The 23737-nt window shown below is 42.8% G+C and overlaps 1 protein-coding gene across 1 annotated transcript in view; it reads left to right on the top strand.

Annotated features, from left to right (window-relative positions):
* Positions 1-23737, top strand: part of KHDRBS2 (KH RNA binding domain containing, signal transduction associated 2) — a 92195-nt gene that overhangs the window by 54582 nt on the left and 13876 nt on the right. The window contains exon 5 of the mRNA XM_078772582.1: positions 22205-22356. Coding sequence (XP_078628708.1) covers positions 22205-22356 — 152 coding nt within the window. The remainder of the gene's footprint in view (positions 1-22204; positions 22357-23737) is intronic.

Consider the following 23737-nt stretch of genomic DNA (forward strand, 5'->3'; position numbering starts at 1 on the left):
CAGTTCCGTCAGGACATCAAGGTACGTCGTGAATGAAGCCTGCCACAGAGAACGCACGTAGACCAGTACCAACATCTCTAGTTCCAGCACAGTTGCCCAGTACTGAAAGTTGGGAATGTCTTCTCCTCTCTGGTGACACCAGTCTTCGAACTCAGGCAGGTCTTCTGCATCATCAGCATATGTCATACAGTGGCGTTCATACGCACGGTGTTGCAGGATGTGCAGTGCCGCTGCAGTGATTTGATGAGCTCTTCTTGTGCGGGTGACGTGGGCAGCTCGTAGGAAGGAGTCGGCCGTCCCTGGCGTTGCAATCTCAGCTTGCAAAATCTGCAAATCTTGCAAAAATCAAATCTCTGAATCTGAGATGGCCCAATATCCAGATCTTTTCATAATATGATAGTCTACTAGTGTGCCAAATTTGGTGCTTGTATCACAAAATGCACAATTCTTTTGAATATTTGGGCTAAGCCGCCCCACTATTAAGTAGTTATCGAAGGTAGGTTCTCAACTTTTTTTGGTATTGATTTATATCGTGGCCTAATAGAATAGACTAGTGGTATGTGCACTTGCCTCTGAGCTGTCTCTCCAGTGTTTGAATCTCGACCCAGCTATAAACTACTATCCTGGTGTTTCGCAGGCAGAGCGACCCAGCCAACACAACACCGTTGGGCCAACGTTGGCCCAACGGTGTTGTGTTAGCTGGGGAGGCATCAATATGTGTGCTGTCCATTGGATGAACGTTAAGCCGGAGGACTTGTCTGCTCAGCACCGGGAGTGTTGGTGAACGTGAAACTTGACATCATATCTGCCGGAATTAAATGGTGGACATTAAACATCCCATGGTGTCTCTTTTGAAGAGTAGGCGAATTATCAGCGGCAAACTGAACAAATTCCTGCCCTGACTGCTGAGAAGGCAAAAACAAACCACCCAGCATAACCCAGGCCCAAGAACCGCCTCTGCAGCACCGACACTCTGTCAAGCGTATGGTACATTTGATTGATTTATATTGCAGATAGCTCAAGGCTCATTGAGGAGCTGCACAGCAGATGGTCGTACATAGACATAGCAACAATGCTGTGAAGGGGAGCATATGAATGTGGGACGAATGGACAAACAAACAAGCAACAATTTAATGGCAAGTAAGGAAAGCTCTGGGCAAAGAACTGGCTGGCAGGGATAGCGGAATAGAAAAGTTCATTGGGATTGTGATCTATGTCTGCCTGGTCTCATCACAGTCAGCTATAATGAAGAGAAGGAAACGAAATGTGAAAGCTGGGCGTGGGGAAATAACATGTCGGTGGCATGAGACGAAAGCGCGCACAGCATCGGAATCTCTGACATGAAGCTAAAAGGTGAAGATTAAAAGCTTCTTTCCAAACATCGGTTTACAGGCAACACACGAAAAATATAATTGAGCACAGATGGCGAGCACGTCAGATTGCAGTGTTTTCGGTTTTTGATACGTGCCTGGGTTAGGTAATTCACCTGTTGGGTTTATATTTCATAATAATATTAATTTTGATGAAACCGATCTTCGTTTTGTAAAAATCGAATCTAATTTTCCAATTCTTGTTATTGGTATAGACATTAGGCGATTTCTCACTGTGATATTGGGCAATCTGAGTCAAAATGGATGTACAAGGGCGGCAATGTTTCAATGTATTGATCTGTTTCATCGGTGACGTGGAATCTTCACTCAATCCACTCTATTGACTTCTCACTTAACCAGATGTGTCCTAAGCTAATTTTCAATCGATGTGTTTACTCAGGTTTTTATGGATGGATACATGTATACATTTATTTTGTGTGTACGTATGTATATATATATATATATAAGGGGTGCACATAGGGAGCTGCAGATGGAGGAAATGTTGAGTTGGATCTTGGAGACGGCGTGAAGCTGGAAGGTGTGAAAACATTTTGTTACCTAGGCGACATGCTGAATGGAGAAGGTGGATCAGACTCGGCAACGGTTGCTGGAGTGAGATGTGCATGGAAGAAATTTGGGGAACTGAGTGGCGTGCTGATGAGGAGGGGAGTGTCTTTGAAGCTGAAGGGAAAGGTGTATGCTGCATGTGTGAGAAGTGTTATGATTTATGGGAGCAAGACATGGGTAATGAACGTAGAGCAGCAACGAAGGCTGGAAAGGGTGGAAATGCGAATGGTTCGGTGGATGTGCGTAGTATCGTTGAGAGAGAGGAAGACAAATGATGAATTGTGAAAGATGATGGGAATGGAGCCTGTGATTGATGCTGTGAAGAGGAACAGGTTGAGATGGTTTGGTCATGTGTTAAGGATGAAAGTGACTGGTTGAGAAGAGTGATGGAAATGAATATAGAAGAAAGTAGAGGACGGGGAAGACCGAGAAAGACTTGGCTAAAGATGGTGAAAGAAGAAATGCGGGCAAGGGGGTTAACAAGGGGAGATGCAGAAAATAGGTCAAAATGGAGAAGATTGTCATGGGGACCGCAAGGCTAACCCCCACTCTTGCAGGGAAAATGGCCTTGAAATGCCTGTTGTTGTTGTTGTTGTTGTTGTATGTATGTATGTATATATATATATATATATATATATATATATATATATATATATATATATATATATATATATATATATATATATACATAATACATATATACAGTCACGTGAAAAAGTAAGTACACCCCATATAAAGTTTTGACGTTTTCAACATATTTCAACATACAGCTATTTGATCTTCATTTCGACAATATTGATAGCTAAAGGTGATATAATATAACAAATATCATGAAGTATTTACATTTTGTAGTCCAATGTATAATTTAAAGAAACATAAATGCAAATTTCGCATGTGGAATAAGTAAGTACACCCTTGGCTCTAATAGGTGGTATTGCCCCCTTTGGCAGAAACAACCTCAGGTAGGCGTTTCTTATAACTGTCTACCAGTCTCTGACATCGAAGGGGAGAAATTTTTGCCCACTCCTCCATGCAGAATTCTTTCAGCTGTGCGATGTTTGAGGGGTTTCTTGCATGCACAGCTCGTTTCAAATCCCCCCACAACACCTCAATGGGATTTAGATCTGGGCTTTGACTTGGCCATTCCAGAACCCTCCATTTCTTTCTTTTCAGCCATTCCTTGGTGGATTTACTGGTATGTTGAGGGTCATTGTCATGTTGCAAGGTCCACCTTCGGTTGACCTTCAACTTTCCAACAGATGGCCTCACATTATCCTCAAGCACCCTCTGGTACAATGAAGAATTCATAGTGGATTCTATAATGGTGAGATGCCCAGGCCCTGATGCAGCAAAGCTGCCCCAAACCATAATATTTCCACCACCATGCTTTACAGTTGGTATCAGGTTCTTGTGGACAAATGCTGTCTTTGGTTTTCGCCAAACATGTCTTCTGGTACTGTGGCCAAATAGCTCTACGTTTGACTCATCTGTCCAGAGCACATTGTTCCAGAAGTGCTGGTCTTTGCCTCGGTGTTCATTGGCAAACTTTAGTCTTGCCCTGATGTTATTTCTGGACAGCAAAGGTTTCCTCCTGGCACACCTCCCATGTAGATCAAATTTGTGCAGCCTCTTTCTAATGGTAGACTCGTGCACTTTGACAACAGTGGCAAGAGCTACCTGGAGGTCCCGTGATGAAATTCTGGGGTTCTTCGAGACTTCTTTCAGCATCTTGTGGTCTGCTCTTGGGCTGAACTTGCTGGGGCGGCCTGGCCTGAACAAGTTAGCAATTGTTTGGAATCTTCTCCACTTGTAGATGATCTTCCGGACAGTCGAATGATTGATTTCAAATTGTTTGGAAATCTTTCTAAATCCCTTCCCAGACTCGTAGGCATCTATAACCTTCTTTCTGAAGGCCTCAGAGAGCTCTTTTGATCTAGGCATGGTGACGCCGCACACTTCAACAACAAAGAGCAAACCAAACGAAATGTCTGAGGTTTAAATAAAACAGGTTCCTCCATGATCCTCTCTAACGATGTTCTAATCATTTGCACCTGAGCTGGTGCACCTGATTCTAATTTTAGGTATTTTAAGTAGTCATAAATGTAGGGGTGTGCTTACTTTTTCCACATGCGAAATTTGCATTTATGTTTATTTAAATTATACAATGGACTACAAAATGTAAATGTTTCATGATATTTGTTATATTATATCACCTTTATCTATCAATATTGTTGAAATGAAGATCAAATAGCTGTATGTTGAAATATGTTGAAAAAGTCAAAATTTTACATGGGGTGTACGTACCTCCTTTTTCACGTGACTGATGACGGTGACGTAATCGAAAATTCCGCCATCCATGTCGCCAATGTTGTGTCACTCAATAAATGCTAAACACTGGCATTGACCATTAAGAACACGATCGTTTATTCGAGGCACGAATCCACCAGCATATCTCCGACACCATCAAGATGGCGTCCTCATCTCTCTCACAATCCCCTGCCGCTTACATCATCATCCCTTCCCAGCAATGCCTAAGCATCCGGAAATTTACCAACAACAACAACAACAACAACCACAAACTCGGAAATAATCAAGCACGTAAGAAAGAACACAACAGTCTCCTTTGTCAGAGGTGACCCCGTGTTTCCAGTACATATGTGCACAATATATACTGTATGTGTGTATGTATGTATATATGCTAGACATTTTTACCCATCGCTTCGCTGATAGATTAATCGCAAGACAACATGTAGTACGGTACTTCACAAACATTTTCCTCTATTCACCCTAATCATTTGCCCGAGGTCATCTTTCATCTGTTTGGAGGTCAGCTACCATTACCTTTGTCAACCAACTTCTTCTTCTTGACAGCCACAATTATTCTCCTATTCTTGCAGGGTTGGCCATTGGGATGTTTGGCTCAAGTCTTTCACGATCCGACTGGCCAGGCCTGACGTTTGACTAATATTAGGGCTGGAATTTGTAATTTGATTAGGGTGCTGGCAATAGTTTGACTACTCTTCATGAAGGACACCGTGGGATCTTTAACATCCACCAACTAACACCGGCAGATGGGACTCCCAATTTGTTGATGGCACACAACCTGCCTGTGAAAGCCCGATATGACTGTTTAAGGCTGGGCCGAGATTTGAACACAGGTTCGACAGCTTTTAGGCAATTGTGCGTACCTCTATGCCATCCTGTCACCCATCTTCATCAGCCAACCTTGTTGCTTATATATGGCGCTAGAAAACAAAAATCACTTCCGCTTGACTTTGCAGCTGTGTTGTTTACTTTTTAGTCCATGGCCCAGTTGGCAAAGAGGTGTACCATCTTGGGGCACCAAACAAAGCTGATATATATATATATTTTTGGACACTTTAGGATAAAAGAAGATTGCATGATGAACTTTCAAATAGGGTAGCTTGAATCAGTTATCACACTTTTAAGGTTATACTTCAACTGTGAACTGTATCACACTTTTAAGACAGTCAGAAAAGGGCTATTCTTGTTCAACTGTGCTATCATTGATCCATGTTCTTCGTTAATAAATATTTTGGATTTGACACATATATGTGCATGTTTATGCTTTTCTACTTAAGTGAAAGCATTCCAAGCATACAAATGTGAAGCCAACTACGAGTAAATAAAAGGTAGCACAAAATTATTAGTGTTACCACTGTTTAATATACCATTATTTTAATGACCTTGAAAGCCGCAATTACATCCGTAGTGTCCGATTATGCAAGTTTGTGCATGAAGCATTGCTGAGGTTGGCATGGAAGTGTTTCTATCCCTGTCTAGAAGAAAATCACGTGCAAGATCTACCACATATTACTGAAGCAAACAAGGTTGTCCCTAAATCACTGCATGGTAACATTTGTAGAGATTCCGTAGATGTCATTTTGCAGAACACTTCTTGCTCCAAAATACTCAATGGATTTAATGATTATCTTGACCATCTCTGTTGCAAAAATGGTCAACTGGATAGTTTCTGAATATCATTTGTTGGTATGCTATAAATCCTCCTTGGACTGTTCCAGGCATCAAGAGAAGGCTGCTGCAGTGCTGCATCTCCCTGCTATCAGGTCCATGATTCCCTGGTGGTGCCTTGCTTACGATTCTCACAGCACAAAAGAAAGGTGACAAAGCTTAATTGGCATTCCAAAAAAGCAGGCTAGAGAAAGGTGAACATGATTTTTTCTAACAATTACCGATAATGCAACTGAAGAGATTTGACAGCATCGAGAAACCTGTCACCAAGAAGTCATCAAAGAAGGAAATGATCCTCAAAACATCACAAACTATTTGGACACATGGTACTTGTCACCTCTAGTATAGAGCTGAACGTGAGTGATGTTCTCCGGCATTCACTCAGACCGCTGCCCTGGTCACTTGCAAACTGTGACGTCACAATGAAAAAGAGGAATAAAGCAGCATTAGTCCGAAAATGAGAGAGAAATGTACATATCCCCAGCTGTACAGTAGATATTCCGCAATCGTCGGTTTGCATCATTAATGGGATGAATCTCGTTCAGAAGATGAAAGGTGAATATCTCACTTTCGATGAACTATCTGATCAATGATTCACGACAGTGTTAAGAGTGTTCAATGGCTGTGAACATGTTGATGTCTATGATATATATACCAGCAACTGTCAATCAAAGAGGCAGAGAGAACCATAACCAGGCATGGAAATTCGATTCACCAACATGGTACCTGGGCAAAATATTCAGCAGTGAAGACATCTTCTTTCCTGTGGAGCCAGCAAAACAAAGTTCATAAATGTTCATTGCAGAGAGGTGGTAAGAAACATACAAGAGACAGCTACTTGGTGACAAAGGGGTGACGTACATTACCTGTGGAGATATGCACACCAGGATTATGTGCGATGAGGTCGCTGATGCAAATTACCTCAGAACATCACAAGAAGAAGCTGATACTCACATTCTGCTTCATGCCAAGCATCCCTCATTTGACATACCCTCAGTTATTATTATTTCTGAAGCCACATATCACATAATACTATGTTTGGCTTTTCAGAATGACAGAGGTTGCAACAGTGTAGATCACAAACTCACACCCGGTTCATTGATAACAGCAAAGTTGTCATAGCAGTCGGGTACGATGTATGTGATGCACTGCCAGGAATGCAGGCCTATACAGGACGGGCTGCGATACCATTCGTGCTTTTGCTGGTCATAGAAACTCAGCGCTCTGAAGGTTCTCCGAAGCAATGTCAAATTCCAGAAAGCATTTGCCCTGCTAGGACATGATTGGCTGCTACCATCTGAGTTATTCAAGCCTGGAATAAGTTACATGTCATCTGTATGTTTCTCGGTCAGATATTACTCAGGCAAATGAGATATGCTTCCATCTCTTCAGAGCCAACAATGGGGATGTTCGATCAGGACAGTTGCCACCATGCAAGGACTGACTGCTTTACATGCATGCTGCCAGAACTAATTAACAGACAGCCATATGCGATCGTAGCTTGGATGCTCAATCCAACATACCCAATCCCCATGACTACCATGGTTGGGTACTGGATGATCAAGGACAGCTCAAGATCAATTGGATGACAGGGTCACCAACCCCAGATGTCGTGCTGGAGTTCCTGTCTTGCAAATGCAAACGAAACTGCCATGTCCTTGACTGTCAGTGCATGGCTAATGGGCTCAAATGCACAGACGCCTGTAGCTTGCAGACATGTGATAACATGAGAAATGAGGAAGATCTGTCAGCTGATGATCAGAGTTCGGCCGATGGATGTTCTGATGAAGGGAACAGCAGTGACAATGACAAATATCGGTGCAGAAATATTAACAATGTGGTTCTTACGTTCTATACACAATTGTATTTCTGATTTATAACAACGTAATGCAATTTACTGATGTGAGAGTATAGGTTACCAGAAATTGCTGCAAAAATATGATATTGTTGGCAATTTGAGGTGTGGTATTTTCTGTATAAAACATCTGTAAATGTGTTACCAGTATATTTCAATAATATTTACATGACAATGTAAAAATGCCAACTACATGTATCTCAACACTATAACACTGATTCACCAAGATCTGTTGTAATTAGCAAACTATATGTATCATAACACCACATTAAGATATGGTTGTTAAAACTGACAAATTATGTAGGTGAGTGTTAACATGTATTCAGTTTGGTTTTAAGGAAAGTTAAAGTAATCTTTTTTTTCTTTTTTTTGTATACAGAAACGAGGCTCGTGTAAGAGCTGACGCATTGAACACGAAAACATGCACAGACACACAAAACATGCAATTAAGGGAGTGGGACACAAGAGGGGAGAGAGGGAAGCACACAAGCACAACAACAGAAGAGAACAGGGACGTTGGTAGATTTGTGGAAGGGGGAGGGCTGGGGAAGGAGGGAGGGGTGCACGGTATAAAGAAAATGAACACTTCTAGGAATTTCAAGAAAGAAGTTGGGGATTTAAAGAGGCGGATTTGGGGTGAATTAACGGGGGTAGAAAAGATCAAGGTTTTGGATGGGGGAAGATAAGAGATGGTGGTGAACAGCTGTTTTAAAGACCTGGAGGGAGAGGAGGGATTGAAGAGAGTGTGGGAGTTTGTTCCAGAGGTGAGAAAAAAAGAGGAATAAAAGAGTGAAGGTGAGCAGAGAGTCTTGATTTTGGCAGTTTCACCAGAAGAGGGTTTCTGGCAGATCTTGTGCGTCCTGCAGGAATATTTGGGGGACAGAGCACAGACAGAACAAGGGGAGCAAGGCCAGAGAGGAGTCGGTAGAAGACAGAAAGACCACCAACCTGCCTGCGATGAGAGAGAGCAAGGCCCTCAGAATCAGCTTCATCGCGGGAGATTCCAATGATTCTGAATGCGTTGGTTTCAACCGCGTGAAGCCGAGCTAGGTGTGAGGCATGAGCACCAGCCCAGAGGGGAGAGCATTTAGCTCTTTAATAATATGACCAGTATATCCCAGTTTTGCCCAGAAGGAACAATGTTTAAATTTCCACAAAACACCCGCTGCACGTTATTCTTCATGGATAATCACGAAGCTACTCTCCAGAAAAATCCATCATGCTGCTTCAAGTACTAAATACATATACCTACCAAAAACCTGGTGCCCTCTAATGGTATCAATATGTGTCATTGGCTTCCTGGCTCATGTTATATTTGGTTGAACCTCCACTTAAAATGAGTGAAATGAAACATTGTGAAAATTTCGAAATATTCTCAAACAGATTTCATATTAATATTAATATTAATAAGTTGCTAAAACTTTTTTTCATATGAGATGATGATTTATAATACCGTCTTCCCCCAGGTAGTGCTATACGTTATACATTTACATAGGGAGAAATGGGTTCTTCCCTCCAGCAACTTGAATCCCCTTCCACAGATATGCTACCCTGAGAAAAACCATACTTAGGGTACCCTTGGGCAACATGCAAAATTTAGTTGGGTTTTGTTCAGTAGTTTTTTTTCGTTTTTGAAGCAAATACAAATGAACAAACAAACAAACAATAAATATGTCGCACGATACTTGCGAAACCCCTCAAATAAGTTGTTAGCCTATGTTGACCTCAAAAATAATTGGTTGTTGAATTCAGTGACATGGTATGCAAATCCTCTTAAAATTTCAAGTCAATTGGATGAAAATTGAGGATTTTAGAAATTCGGCCGATGTCGACCTTTTGGCCTATGTTGACCTCAAAAATACTTCGTGGTTGAATTCAGTGACCAGATATGCAAATCCTCTTAAAATTTCAAGTCAATCAGATGTAAATTGGGGATTTTATGAATTTGCCCTATGTTGACCTTTTGGCCTATGTTGACCTCAAACATATTTGGTGGTTGAATTCAGTGACCAGATATGCAAGTCCTCTTCAAATTTCAACTCAATTGGATGAAAATTGATGATTTTAGAAATTTGGCCTATGTTGACATTTTGGCCTATGTTCACCTAAAATATAATTTGTGGTTGAATTCATTGACCAGATATGCAAATGCTGTTCAAATATCCAGTCAATCGGATGAAAATTAAGGATTTTAGAATTTCGGCCTATGTTGACCTCAAACATATTTGGTGGTTGAATTCAGTGACCAGATATGCAAGTCCTCTTCATATTTCAACTCAATTGGATGAAAATTGATGATTTTAGAAATTTGGCCTATGTTTACCTTTTGGCCGATGTTCACCTAAAATATAATTTGTGGTTGAATTCAGTGACCAGATATGCAAGTCCTCTTCAAATTTCAAGTCAATTGGATGAAAATTGAGGATTTTAGAAATTTGGCCTATGTTGACCTTTTGGCCTATGTTGACCTTTTGGCCTATGTTCACCTAAAATATAATTTGTGGTTGAATTCAGTGACCAGATATGCAAGTCCTTTTCAAATTTCTAGTCAATTGGATGAGAATTGAGGATTTTTGAAATTTGGCCTATGTTGGCCTTTTGGCCTATGTTGACCTCAAGAATACTTGGTGGTTGAATTCAGTGACCAGATATGCAAGTCCCCTTCAAATTTCAAGTCAATTGGATGAAAATTGAGGATTTTAGAAATTTGGCCTATGTTGACCATTTGGCCTATGTTGACCTCAAACATACTTGGTGGTTGAATTCAGTGACCAGATATGCAAGTGGTCTTCAAATTTCAAGTCAATCGGATGAAAATTGAGGATTTTCGAAATTTAGCAAATTTGGTGACCTTTGGCATATGTTGACCTTTTGACCTATTGACCCCAAAACAATAGGCTTCTTGCTTTGACCAACTCTACCACTTGGTGAAGTTTCGTGAAGATCGGTTGAAAATTGTGACCTGTAGGCCGGTGACAAACAAACAAACAGACAGACAGACAGACAGACAGACAAACAGACAGACAAACAGATAGACAGAACCACAAACACAACCGACCAATATACTTGAAAAATCTTCGATTTTGCAAGTAACAAACAGACAGACAAAGACACAGACACAGAATAACGCACAAGACTAACCAATTTACTTGAAAAATCTTCGATTTTCGCAAGTAATAAACAAATATATGAACGAAAACGGCACTCAGTAGAGAGCATACCTCCACCAGGTGAACGGTTTACGTTTTGTATCCTGGAGGAGACCAGAAAATTACAATACAGAATTACATATAATCAAAATAATCTGTCCACATATTTTTGAGATATCCTGATTTGTGTCGTTTTTGCCCCTATCTTGCAATGGTGAAGAATCACTTAAAAAATTCTACTAGCCGGATCCGGATCCAGATCTTTAGCAAAATTTAATCGATTCTTCCTTGTCACACACACAACCTCTCCACCAGGTTTCGTCCAAATCCGTCCATAACCTTTTGAGATATCCTGATATATGTCGTTTTTAGCCCTATCTCTCAATGGTGAAGATTCACTTGAAAAATTAAATAATTCTCATATCCGAATCCATATTCAGATCTTCACCAAAACTGAATCGATTCTTCCTTGTCACAAACACAACCGGTCCATCAACTTTCGTCCAAATACGTCCACAACATTTTCAGATATCCTGCTATGTATCGTTTTTCTCCCTATCTCCCAATGGTGAAGAATCACTTAAAAAATTCTCGGAGCCGGATCCGAATCCGGATCTTCTTCAAAATCTAATCATTTCGTCCTTGTCACATACGCTACATCTCTGCCAAATTTCGTACGAATCCTTCCACAACTTTTTGAGATATCTTGTTCACAAACAAACGGACAATCAGACAGACAGGGGTGAAAAGATAACCTCCATCCACCTCTGGTGGCGGTAACAAATTCCTTTTCATAGTATACTAACAAAGTGCCGGGCAATACCAGATCCCTTCTCCCACCTCTTCCCTCCGGGCTCCCACCCGACCGTTTCCCCTGCCTTCTCCCACCCCTTCCCTCCGGACTCCCACCCCACCGTTTCCCCTGCCTTCTCCCACCGCATTCCACCTCCCTCCAGACTCTCACCTCATCCTCCTTCTTCCCACCCCTGCTCCTCCCTCCGGACTCCCACCCTGCTCCTTCCCTCCTTCTCTCCTCCCTCTTCCCACCCTGTTCCTCCCTCTGAACTCCCACCTCGCTCCTTCCCTCCCTCTCCCCTCCCTCATCTCACCCCTTCTTCTCCCTCTTCCGCCCACCCCACCTACCTCCAGACTCCAACACAACCCCACCCCTCCCTTCTTCTCCTATAGTCACTGACAGTGGATAAGGCATTTTTAACCACGTTTGGGAAAAATAAATAATTAAAATAAAACCCGCTTTCGATCCTACCATCACGTGTTTCGTTGTTGCCACGTGTCGTCAAAATCTGCCCCCCCCCCCCCCCCTGAGGGACTAATTCATCGATATTAGCGATGCCACTGGTAACATGTAACCCAGTGCTACCTGCAGCATGGTCAAGTTGTCGGCTACTTGTATCCGATGCTCCCCCTTCCTCTTCATTAACGGTATGGACCTCAAACATCCGGGGCCTTCGCTCAAACTTGACTGATCTCTCCATACAGGTTGCTTCTGACAAACCAGACGTGATCTGCTTAACAGAAACTTTCCTCCTTCATGACGTCTCTGATTCCTTAGTATCTCTCCCGGGTTACTCCCTCCTCTGGTATGATAGACCTGAGCCTCGTCCTGGAGGTGGGGTTGCTATCTTTATCAAAAACTCTCTTCCTCACTCACCCTGCACTGCCCTCTCTCCACCTCACCCCCAGGAATACCTCTGGCTACGGCTTCCCCTTTGCTCCCACCTTTTGTTCATATGTGTGTTGGACCGTCCACCAAACAGTGATGACTCCAGCTACATCTTGCTGTCTGATAATATGGACCAACTTCTATCTACTCATCCCAACTCTCTCTTCCTCATATGTAGTGATTTTAATTGTCACCATGCCAGTTGGCTGGGTGTAGGTACCTCTCTCACCAGCCATGGCTCCTCAGCAAAGGACTTCTGCGACTCACTGGGACTGACACAATCTGTCAATTTCCCGACCCGGATCTCAGTCAACGGAGCATCTTCTCTTCTGGACTTGGTTATGACTAACTTCCCTGAAAATGTCTGCTGCTCTTCTTCTGCTCCAATCGGCTCATCTGATCTTGTGCTTGTTAAAGTGGACATCTCTCTGACCATTCTCAGAGAGCCTCCTCAGCATCGATGAGTCTGGCATTTCACTCAGGCCAACTGGCACGGTCTTCAAGCAGCCATCAATCATCTGGACTGGTCTCCCATCTCGACTGCCTCTGACATCAACTCATCCAGGGAATTCTTCCAAAGTAAATTGCTCTCTCTCTCTCATGCACAGATTTATCCCATCTCGTCTTCAGTTGTCATACCCTTCCTCCCGTCCATGGTATACGGAATCTTGTGGTGAGGCTGTTGCCCAGAAACAACTTGCCTTCGTCTCCTGGAAAGCAAATCCAACGGAAGGAAATCTCATGTCCTTTCACAAAGCTCGAAACAAGTGTGTGTCCACCCTCAGGAGAGCCAGGAAACAATATCTCTCCGTTCTCAAGACCGAACTCTCTTATCTGTCTCCCTCTTCCAAATCCTGGTGGCGTCTGGTCAAATCTGTTTCTGGTGTTTGTTCCCCCTCCATCCCCTCCCTCACCTCAAATGGCTACACAGCTTACTCTGCACGTGAAAAAGTTGAATGCCTCAACTCGGTGTTTGCCTCTACATCTTGTGTCCCAAACCCATCCCTCTCTGTACCCACCGTACCCAGCTGCTCCTGGACTCTGTGTCCTTTCTTCCTGACAAGGTGGAAAAGTTTCTGTCAACCCTCGATTCTGATTCTGCAACTGGCCCTGGCGGCATCAGCCCATGAGGCCTAAAATCCTGTTCTTCCGCTCCTTCACTCCCTCTCTCTGTTCTCTTCACCTTCTCTTTTGCTCAAGGTCATCTGCCATCTTCTTGGAAATCAGCCAACATCACCGCTTTACACAAATAAGGTGCAAAAACAGATCCTTGCAACTACAGACCAATCAGCCTTCTCCCAATTATCAGCAAAGTCATGGAATCCATCATTGCTTCGGATATGAAATCTTTCCTTTTCTCCAATGGCTTGATCTCTGATCACAATTTGGTTTCAGACCAGGCCACTCTACTCTGGACATGGTGCTTTTACTGTCTCAACAATGGATGGAGGTCCTCAATGCCAAAGAGGAAATTAGAGCTGTCTCCCTCGACATATCACATGCCTTCGATACGGTCTGGCACCCCGCTCTGCTCACCAAACTCTCCTCCTTTGGTATCCATGGAAATCTCCACCCATGGCTGGCGGACTTCCTCTCTAGTCGCAGTCAACGTGTGGCCCTGAATTGGTTTCTCTTATCTCCTCTTCCTGTTCAGGCTGGAGTTCCCCAAGGCAGTGGTCTGTGCCCTGTGCTTTTTCTGGTCTTCATCAATGATCTCTCTGACTCTCTTGAAAATCCTCTCTATCTCTTTGCTGATGACTTCACTCTCTGCCGCTCCATTCCTCATCCCTCAGATCGGCAGTCTGCAGCCTCCTCACTCTCTGCAGACCTGGACAAAATCACAGACTGGGCAAACAAGTGGAACATGTCTTTCAATCCTGACAAATCTCACACTCTTACGATGTCTCTCCGAAAAGACCGACTGGACAACCCTCCCATCCACTTTCTGAATAATCCTCTCAAGAAGTTCTGTCACTCAAGCTTTTGGGTCTCACTATCTGCCATGATCTTTCCTGGGAAAACCACATTTCCAAGCTGGCCTCCAAAGCCAGTCGCCGACTGGGCATCCTCCGCCGTGTGAAGTCCTTTCTTGGCACACCTGAGCTCCTCACCACATACAAGGCTTTCATCCGCAGCTCAATGGAGTACTGCTCTCCTCTCTGGGCTGGTGCTCCTGCCTCACACCTAGCTCGTATTCACGCTGTTGAAACCAAAGCGTTCAGAATCATTGGGATCTCCTGCGATGAAGCTATCTCCGAGGGCCTTTCACTTACTCACCGCAGGCAGGTTAGTGGTCTTTCCGTCTTTTACCGACTCCTATCCGGCCTTGTAACCCCCAGCTCTCTCTGGGCTCTGTCCCCCAAATATTCCTACAGGTCGCACAAGATCTGCCTGCAACCCTCTTATGGTTAAACTGCCAAAATCAAGACTTTCTGCTCACCTTCACTCCTTCATTCCTCTTTTCTCCCGCCTCTGGAACAAACTCCCTCACTCTCTTCAATCCCACTCCTCCCTCCAGGTCTTTAAAACAGCTGTTCACCACCATCTCTTATCTTCCCCCAATCAAAACCTTAATCTTTTCTACCCCTGCTAATTTCATCCCAAATCCACTTTTTTGAAATACCAACTTCTTTCCTGGAAGTCATTGGTGTCCTTGTGTTTTATACTTCGCCCATCCCCCACCCCCACCCCCTTCCCATGCCTCCTCCCCCCAAGCCCTCCCCCTCCCACACATCTCCCGATGTCCCTGCTCTCAAATGTTGTGTTTGTGTGCTTCCCCTTCTCTTCCCATCTTGTCTACCGCTCCCTCTTTTGATATATTTTGTTTGTCTGTTTGATTTGTTTGTGTGATAAATGTTATCTCTTTCACGAGCCTCGATTCTGTGTACAAAAAAATAAAAAATAAAATAAAATAAAACTAAGCCAACACCACTCACTGGCTTTGCTCATTGGGAGGGTGACTGTGACACCCTGCCATGAATAAAGCACCCGATAAGGGCGGGAAAGCTCCCAAAGGGAGCCAACGGCCATCCAGTAAGGCGATGTTGTGTCCTAAAAAACACCCATCCAGGTTGGCCCGGTTGGAGTAATCCCAAAGACTTTAAAATGGCACGTGCTGCTTCCTTGTTTGATGTTCAGCACTTAAAAGGATAGAGCACGGACAATCTCCATTGGTTGGCATCCATGGGGAGGAGCTAATTCCTCTTGAGGAAATGCCCGCTGAGTGCTGATTGCAGTGAGAAAGGCGGCGCCATTATGATATCGTCGGTACCCAGAGTATCTCGGGAAGTGACGGCATTGACGGCACTCCCCCCCAAGCTCAGTGGCTGTGTTGTGTTTGTCTCGTCAGTATGTCCGCGCGCGCGTGTGTGTGTGTGTGTGTTTGTGTGTGTGTGTTTGTGTGTGTGTGTGTGTGTGTGTTTGTGTGTGTGTGTGTGTGTGTGTGTGTGTGTGTGTGTGTGTGTGTGTGTGTGTGTGTGTCAGTCAGTTCCATTATGAGCCTTGAACCATCCTACTAAAATACGCCATTTGGTGTCTGTCTGTCTGTCCGTCTGATGAATTTTTGACGCCAATACATCCGTCGCTACTTTTCCAATCTCAACCAAACTTGACAGGATGACGAAGGGTTACATAATGAAAGATGTACCTCATTCATTTGCCCCCCTCCCCAAGGGGGTTTTCTTCCCCGAGTGGGTTTTCCCCGCCATTGCCGTCAATGGCGTTGCGTGTTGAGGTGTATATCAATGTTAAATTAGCTTTATCGTGGCGTTTGTCCAAAGAAGAAGATTCATCGTGGCATTTTTCCAAAGACGCTTTTAATAACAAAATTTATGATAATCGCATATTGGTAGTGTTATTACAAAACAATGTTAATACTAATAATGTCCCACTTCCCCCAATGGGTTTTCCTGCAGTGATAACGTGTATAAATAGCTTATAGTTATAATGGCGTTTCCGTGCGAGCAATGGCTTCTACATGAAGTAAAAATATTAAAAACCACAAACATGTATGCTTAGCTTTATTCAACAGTCGCTAAAGCTCTTTATAACACTAAATAAAGAAATTTGGAGGAATCCCGACATCCGTGAAGTAAGGTTCAGCCTACAGAACTGAGCGAAGATCTACTGTACTCTATATAACCCACAAATGTTGGGTTAATAACATGACCCTTTATGCCGCTACCGTGGCATTTTGCATACGAAACTGAAAGGGAGAAGCTCGGGTTGTGCTCCTTTACCAAGCAGCTAGCTAGCGCTTTCCAAGCCAGCCGTTCCTTAACGATTTTGAATGGAGTGCTTGCTCAAATGCTTAAACCACTTGGCGATCTCTCCACAAGAAACTTGGTAAATGAACACACACCCAATGTTCTTGAGATCTGACCATAGATCGACTGTAATCTACATACCCCAAAGAGGAATGACCCTTTTTCCACTCCTGCAGTGAGCGGGTGTACCAGTGTAAAAAAATGTCATAGTATAGATGTCGCCATGTAATGAATCTGGGGTGTGTTCAGTTACCAAGTTTCTTGCAGAACGCTCACCAGTTGGCAAACACTCAAGCAAGCACTCCATTCATAACTGCTGATAAGGAACAGCTGGCTTGGCAAGCACTGGCTAGCTGCTTGGTAACTGAACACACCTCTGGACACTTTGACAGTATACATACAAAATCAAAAGGCCAGTTATTTTTAAATTAAAGACTTCAAATATTCATCACAATTATCGCAGGTCCCAGTAGTGTGACACCCTATCTTATGGAGGGAAGAATAAAGGAAGTGGTGCAGACTGAGGGATGACAGCCTTGATTACATAAATATGCTTTGTTACAGTAATCCATTATTTCTTTAAAAACTGCGCATTTCACTCCATATTTCTACAGTTATTTAATCCACGAGATGTGATTCTCAAATGCAAAATGATATTTTGATTATATACTTTAATTAGTCTGTGAGAGGCAATTATGGAAAATCACATCATATAAAGCATTAAATAGCTCCTAATTTGAACACGACAGCACCTACAAAAGTGACGTATACAGCGATTTGTAGGCAGGGGCGCCGAGGGAAGGAGGGAGGTGGGTAACCGCTCCGGGGCCCTGTCCTAATAGGGGCCCATAATTATTCCTTCAATTTTTTTGTTCCATATAATGATTTTTGTGATGATAAAACACCGTGGGCAGCTTTATTTTGTGTCTCCCTCCAAGCCACTCAGGGAGATTCCATGGCATACCATTGCCATGTGGAGTGACACCCTCCTTCATAAAATAAACTACTGTGGGAAAAATTTACATCATGATAATTGTGGTAATGATGTAAATGAACACAGCAATGTTGGCTAACCCCCATCCAGATGGAATGGGTTAAGAAACGAATCTGTATATAGGAATTAATGAATAACACCCAAATTTCCCTTAAATTTGCCATGTGTTTGTTCTGCCAAAAATATGGAAACCTCTGTAGCTATAGATTGATTTAAAAAAAACTTTTTGAAGGGGGACCGGATGAAGGGGGCCCAACACTTAGTATTGGCCCGGGGCCCATTCTCGCGTCAACTTTGGTCAAAGGACCCCTACGAGGGATAGCGGACTGACCAAGGATAAAGACTGTTTTTGTTTCAATTAAATAAGCCGGTTAATTATCTTCAAAAGTCGTGTTTAAATTTATCCAAACACCCAGTTTTAATTCATGCACTCCCTTGGAGTTCCTTTAGTTTGCTTGCAAAGTTTGGGGCTTCGAGGTTTCATGGTTTTGGAGTTATGGAGGACACACACACACACACACACACACACACACACACACACACACGCACACACACACACACACACACACACACACACACAAAGAAGGATACTTTGAGACCTGGGTGGGCTCCACTCCACCTTTTGAAACAAGCATATGGAGATAACAACCAACAGCACACACATTAAATGACTGACTGACTGACACACATTGTCTTTTATTATTGTAGATATATTATTTGGAAGGTGGGGAAGAACCATAGCTAGACTGTGGTAAGTGCAGTGTGGTCCATGTGTTTATAAAAGGTCAGATTGCCATGCAACAGGGACCTGTCAGGGTAAGTCGTTTTCTTACACCTGATGCTGAGGAGGGAGCGTATGGAATTTATAGACAGGATAGTCAGGGTAATATTGTATGCGTAAACACATAAACAACATCTAATACTCGAAAGATTGAGGGAAGAAGTGATGGTCGGAGAATATTAATTTGGATTTATGCCAGGCATGAGCAGTGTGGACATGCTTTTTGCCCTTGGACAGATGGTTGAAAAGTGTAGAGAAGGACAGAAGGACTACAGTTGGTGTTTATTGATTTGGAAAAGGCCCTATGATCTAGAATGCCATGACAAGAGTTGTGGAACTGTTTGAGAGATCCGTTCCAGAGAGGTATGTGCAGCTGATCCAGAATATGTACAATGGATGTCCTACACAAGTGAGGAGCAGTGTTGGAGTGACGGATAGTTTCATGGTGGAAGTCGGTGTACATCAAGGCTCTCCATTGAGCCAATTTTTGTTTGTTATTATGATGGATGTTCTGACAGCTGATGTTCTGATGGCACCATGGAGCATGCTGTTTGCGGATGACATAGTATTGTGTGCCGAAAGTAAGGGAGAGGTAGAATTTAAGTTGGAAGAATGGAGGAAGGCATTGAAAGATTGGGGCTTGAGGATTAGTCGATCAAAAGACAGAGTACCTGTGATGTACAGTGAGTAATGAAGAGGTAGAGAGAAACAGAGTGGTGATGCAAGGGGAAAAGATCAAGGAGGTACAGAAGTTTAAGTACCTGGGGCCAGTCGTGCAGCAGGATGGCGAGTAAATAGGGAGATGAGCAGCAGGATACAGATAGGATGGAATAACTGGAAGAAGGTTTCAGAAGTTCTTTGTGATAGAAAAATGCTGTTGAGACTAAAGGGAAAGTTGTACGGAACGGTAGTGAGGCCGGCGCTGTTGTACGGCACAGAGACATGGCCGAAGATAAGAAGCTTGGAGCAAAGGTAAGATGTGACTAAGATTGGATGTTGTTATTATGTGGTGTAACGTCAGAAGACCATGTGAGGAACGAATAGATCAGAGGAACTAGTAAGGTGGTTGAAGCATCAAATAAGGTACAGAGAAGTAGATTGAGATGGTATGGGTATATGATGAAAAGGGATGGAGGAGTATGTGGATAAAAGAATGAAGAGATTGATACCACCTGGAAAGAGACTGCAGGACAGACCGAAGAGGAGACAGGGTGATTGTGTGGAAGCAGACATGAAGGGGAAAGGTGTAGATAAGTAATGGGTGTACAATCGACCCAAATCCATGTCAGCGACCCCACTTGAAGTGGGATATTAATGCTGAAGAAGAAGATCCGCTGTAAATACTCGTACATTATGTAGAACCATAAAACACGAGTGGACGGTGAAGCCCTCCCTGTTCGACCCACGTGATTTTGTCTATTAATCATGTACTGTTTGAAAGTGAGTTGGACTTTGAGTAGGTCTATGAATTATGTATTATTGGACCATGACTATGTCTATTAATTACGTCTATTAACCAGAGTTCATGGGACTCCTTACCCCACGCAGTCTTGAGGGGGGGAAAAAAGGACATGGGTGGGGTCTGCGAGCAGCACATTTGATTGGTCGAGAGGATGTAAAATGCCGCAATACGTTACCCAAGTACAGTACTGCAAAACAAAAGGTTTTTGAAAACGCCAATAAGGTGATTTGTGTTCTACAATTGTTCAAGTATATAATTCATTGAAAACCAAGGAGCTGATATTCTAGCTTCCCCACTTTTAGGTGGTATGAGCAATAGATATGCGTAATATGAAAGTTAAATCTTGAGAAGTTTTGGAAATATCATATACACAAGCCAAGTTTCCGAGATGGTTACCATGGCAAAATAATTCAGCCAATCATCACCATGCTGTCACAATGCATCATGCATCATGCATCACACATCATCACAATCATGCGCCAATCATCACCATAATCTATCTAATCAGGTTGAGATAATGTCATGACGAATATATATCTGCAATGTGAAAGCCAAATGTTCAACAGGATTTGTACATTGTGTTGCAGACCTCGTTCACCAAAAATCAAAACAATCGATTTACCCGTTTTGACATGTCTACAGTTTCCATGACAACAATTTCACCCCATTATAATCAAAGGGGACTTTTTGTGAATTGAATATTAAAATACCTCAATCATTTTTCAGTATATCAAAGTGAAACTTACTTTTTACCCTCGCCAGATAGGGTATTGCATTTGAGTCCATTTGTCTGTCTGTCTGTTTGTCCGCACAGAATAAATAGGATTTTCTCTGCAACCGTTAGTCCGATTGACAGGAAATTTTCACCATAGGTGCAACTCCACTTGTGTAATTTTTTAATGATAATTATGACGTCATGGGTCACGTGGTTCGGCCGCCATCTTGGAAAACCCGAAAAACCTTGCACCTCTATATCGCCGAAAGCGCTGAAGAGAAAAAATTGAGACATGGCTCATTGTAAAGAACTCTCCATGGGGAATAAAATATGTTAATGATGATGTCATAGGTGCCTTCATTATGACGTCATAATTCGACAAGTACAAAACTTCATCCGATCAAGATCAAATTTCTTGACCATAATCTAGGAATAAATTAGTTTAGAAAAAAAATAATGATGATGTTATCGGTCACGTGGTTCGGCCGCCATATTTGTTTTAACACAAAGCCTTAAAAACCACTGAAAATACATCCTGGCGAGGGTTTGCAATCTCTGATTGCTCTTTCTAGTTATCTATGTGTAGTAGAATATGTGAGTAAAATCTGGTCCAAATTAGTCAAAAGTCAAGGTCAAGGGCATCCGAAACATGCAAAACACCTATTAGGCCGCAATTGGAAAATGTATCAGCAAAATTTGTTGTGCATAACAATCATGTAAAACACTTGATAGGTCAAGTTTTCGAAATTGGCAAATTTCTGTTTCCATGGAAACTATTGTTTATTTGGATTTCACAAGTATCGTACTATGGACGGCATCTTGTTTGTCTGTCTGTCTGTGTTTCCCTGTCTAGACCATAACCCTATTTTTACCATTTGAGCTTTTGTCGTCAATTTTTCAACAAAGCTTTATTAAGAGGATATGGAGAACAAAAATTAATAAATACTGAGGCTTTTTTATTAGCTGTTGTTTTCATCAATTTTAGTTTAAATACAAAGCAGACGGCCGCGGATGGGCTTTGCATTTTGGGATGCTTTCTAGTTTTTTATTTATGATTCTTCACATTATGTTTTCTTCACTTGACATCCATATTAAATGCAATGCATTATTTTGTATCGTGTACAAACTCACATTAATAATTTTGTAGTAAGAGATTCATTTGCATCTTTTGTGTGTGTGTTTTTTCTTTTCTCATTTTCGATATGATTCACAAAAAATAAATAAATAAACCGTTACACAATGACGACATAATACAGTAATGATTAAAATCATAAACGTTTATATTTTACAGATGATTATGGTAATTATTATGATGATAAATCATTTCATTATTATTCTTATTATTACTTTCTTTTCTTTATAACAACAGGACTACAATGATGAAATCAGACAGGAACAACTCAGGGAACTCACCTTCCTAAACGGATCAGCCGACAATACTCACGGGTTGGGACGAGGTCGTGCTCGAGGTCGACCTATTCCCAGCCTGCCACCACCCCATGCAGCTACTGCTGTTGGAAGGTAAAGAGTGCATCCGGGAAATCGCTACCTGTGCTTTATATCAGATCATGTGACCATGATTTTGATCTTTTTTATCATTCCACAATGTGAATCAAAGTTGTCCAGCCTCACGATAGGCCCAGCTCATCCTATGAAGGAACTTCAATGCAGGAGGAGGGCATTAGGCCAATCATTTCTGCACAATGGTTGCCAACCCATGGTTGTTTGTCTGTGCTCTATCCTTTTAAAATGCTGTGCATCAAGCAAGGAAGCAGCACAACCCATTTTAAAATGATTTGGTATGACTCAGTCGAGGTTGGAATCACTGCATTCCAGACTCGGAGCATGCGCTAAAACCATTGCACCACCGACTCTGGTCATCAGCAGGAGGTCTAGTGAATGTGGGTTAATGTATTCGGCAAGCAGGCATTTCGTGTCACTGGAGTCACTGGGATACAGTACTGTTGAATAGAAATACAGTCTCAAATTTTCACACGTACATTTTCATACTCTGAGTTTAAACGATTTACTGTCACCTAGAACAAACGAGGAAGCTTAAATGTCAGAATGCAGTGGATGAATTTCTTTGATTCCTCCCAAAAGTGTTCTAATAAGACAATTCGCTGCAAAGTGTGTGGACTGAGTGGTGAGATTGTGACATCAGCCGGAAACGTGGCGAAGTGAGCTAGTTGTGCATACCATGTATTAACATTTGCTTGAGAGTTTCTTCGGACCAATCTAGCTAATGATGCTTGCTCTCAATGTGTAACACCTGTGAGAGGAGCTTCAAGCTGGTATCAAAGGTAGGCACGGATCCACCCATAGAGTTAGTGGGGAGCTGTAGCCCTCTACCCCCATCCGATACTTTTTTTTTTTGTAAACCCGCATATTAGCTCTCCCCCACTGCCTCTAGCAACGTCAATAATCTATGCAGCCAATTATTACATTCATGTGCATCACCCGAGGCCAAACGATTCCATTAAATCAAAAATCAAAGGCTCCTCAAAGAGCACAGAGATCGAGGCTCGTCGAAGAGCACAGAGATCGAGGCTCGTCGAAGAGCACAGAGATCGAGGCTCGTCGAAGAGCACAGAGATCGAGGCTCGTCGAAGAGCACAGATATCGAGGCTCAACGAAGAGCACAGAGAGCGAGGCTCGTCGAAGAGCACAGAGAGCGAGGCTCATCGAAGAACACAGAGATGGAGGCTCGTCGAAGAGCACAGAGAGCGAGGCTCGTCAAAGCGCACAGAGAGCGAGGCTCGTCGAAGAGCACAGAGAGCGAGTCTCATCAAAGAGCACAGAGAGCGAGGCTCGTCAAAGAACACAGAGATCGAGGCTCGTCGAAGAGCACACAGAGAGAGCGAGGCTCGTCGAAAAGCACAGAGAGCGAGGCTCGTGGAAG

Source organism: Myxine glutinosa, chromosome 2 (genome assembly GCF_964187855.1).
Source record: "Myxine glutinosa chromosome 2, kmMyxGlut1.1, whole genome shotgun sequence".
NCBI classification, from domain to species: domain Eukaryota; kingdom Metazoa; phylum Chordata; class Myxini; order Myxiniformes; family Myxinidae; genus Myxine; species Myxine glutinosa.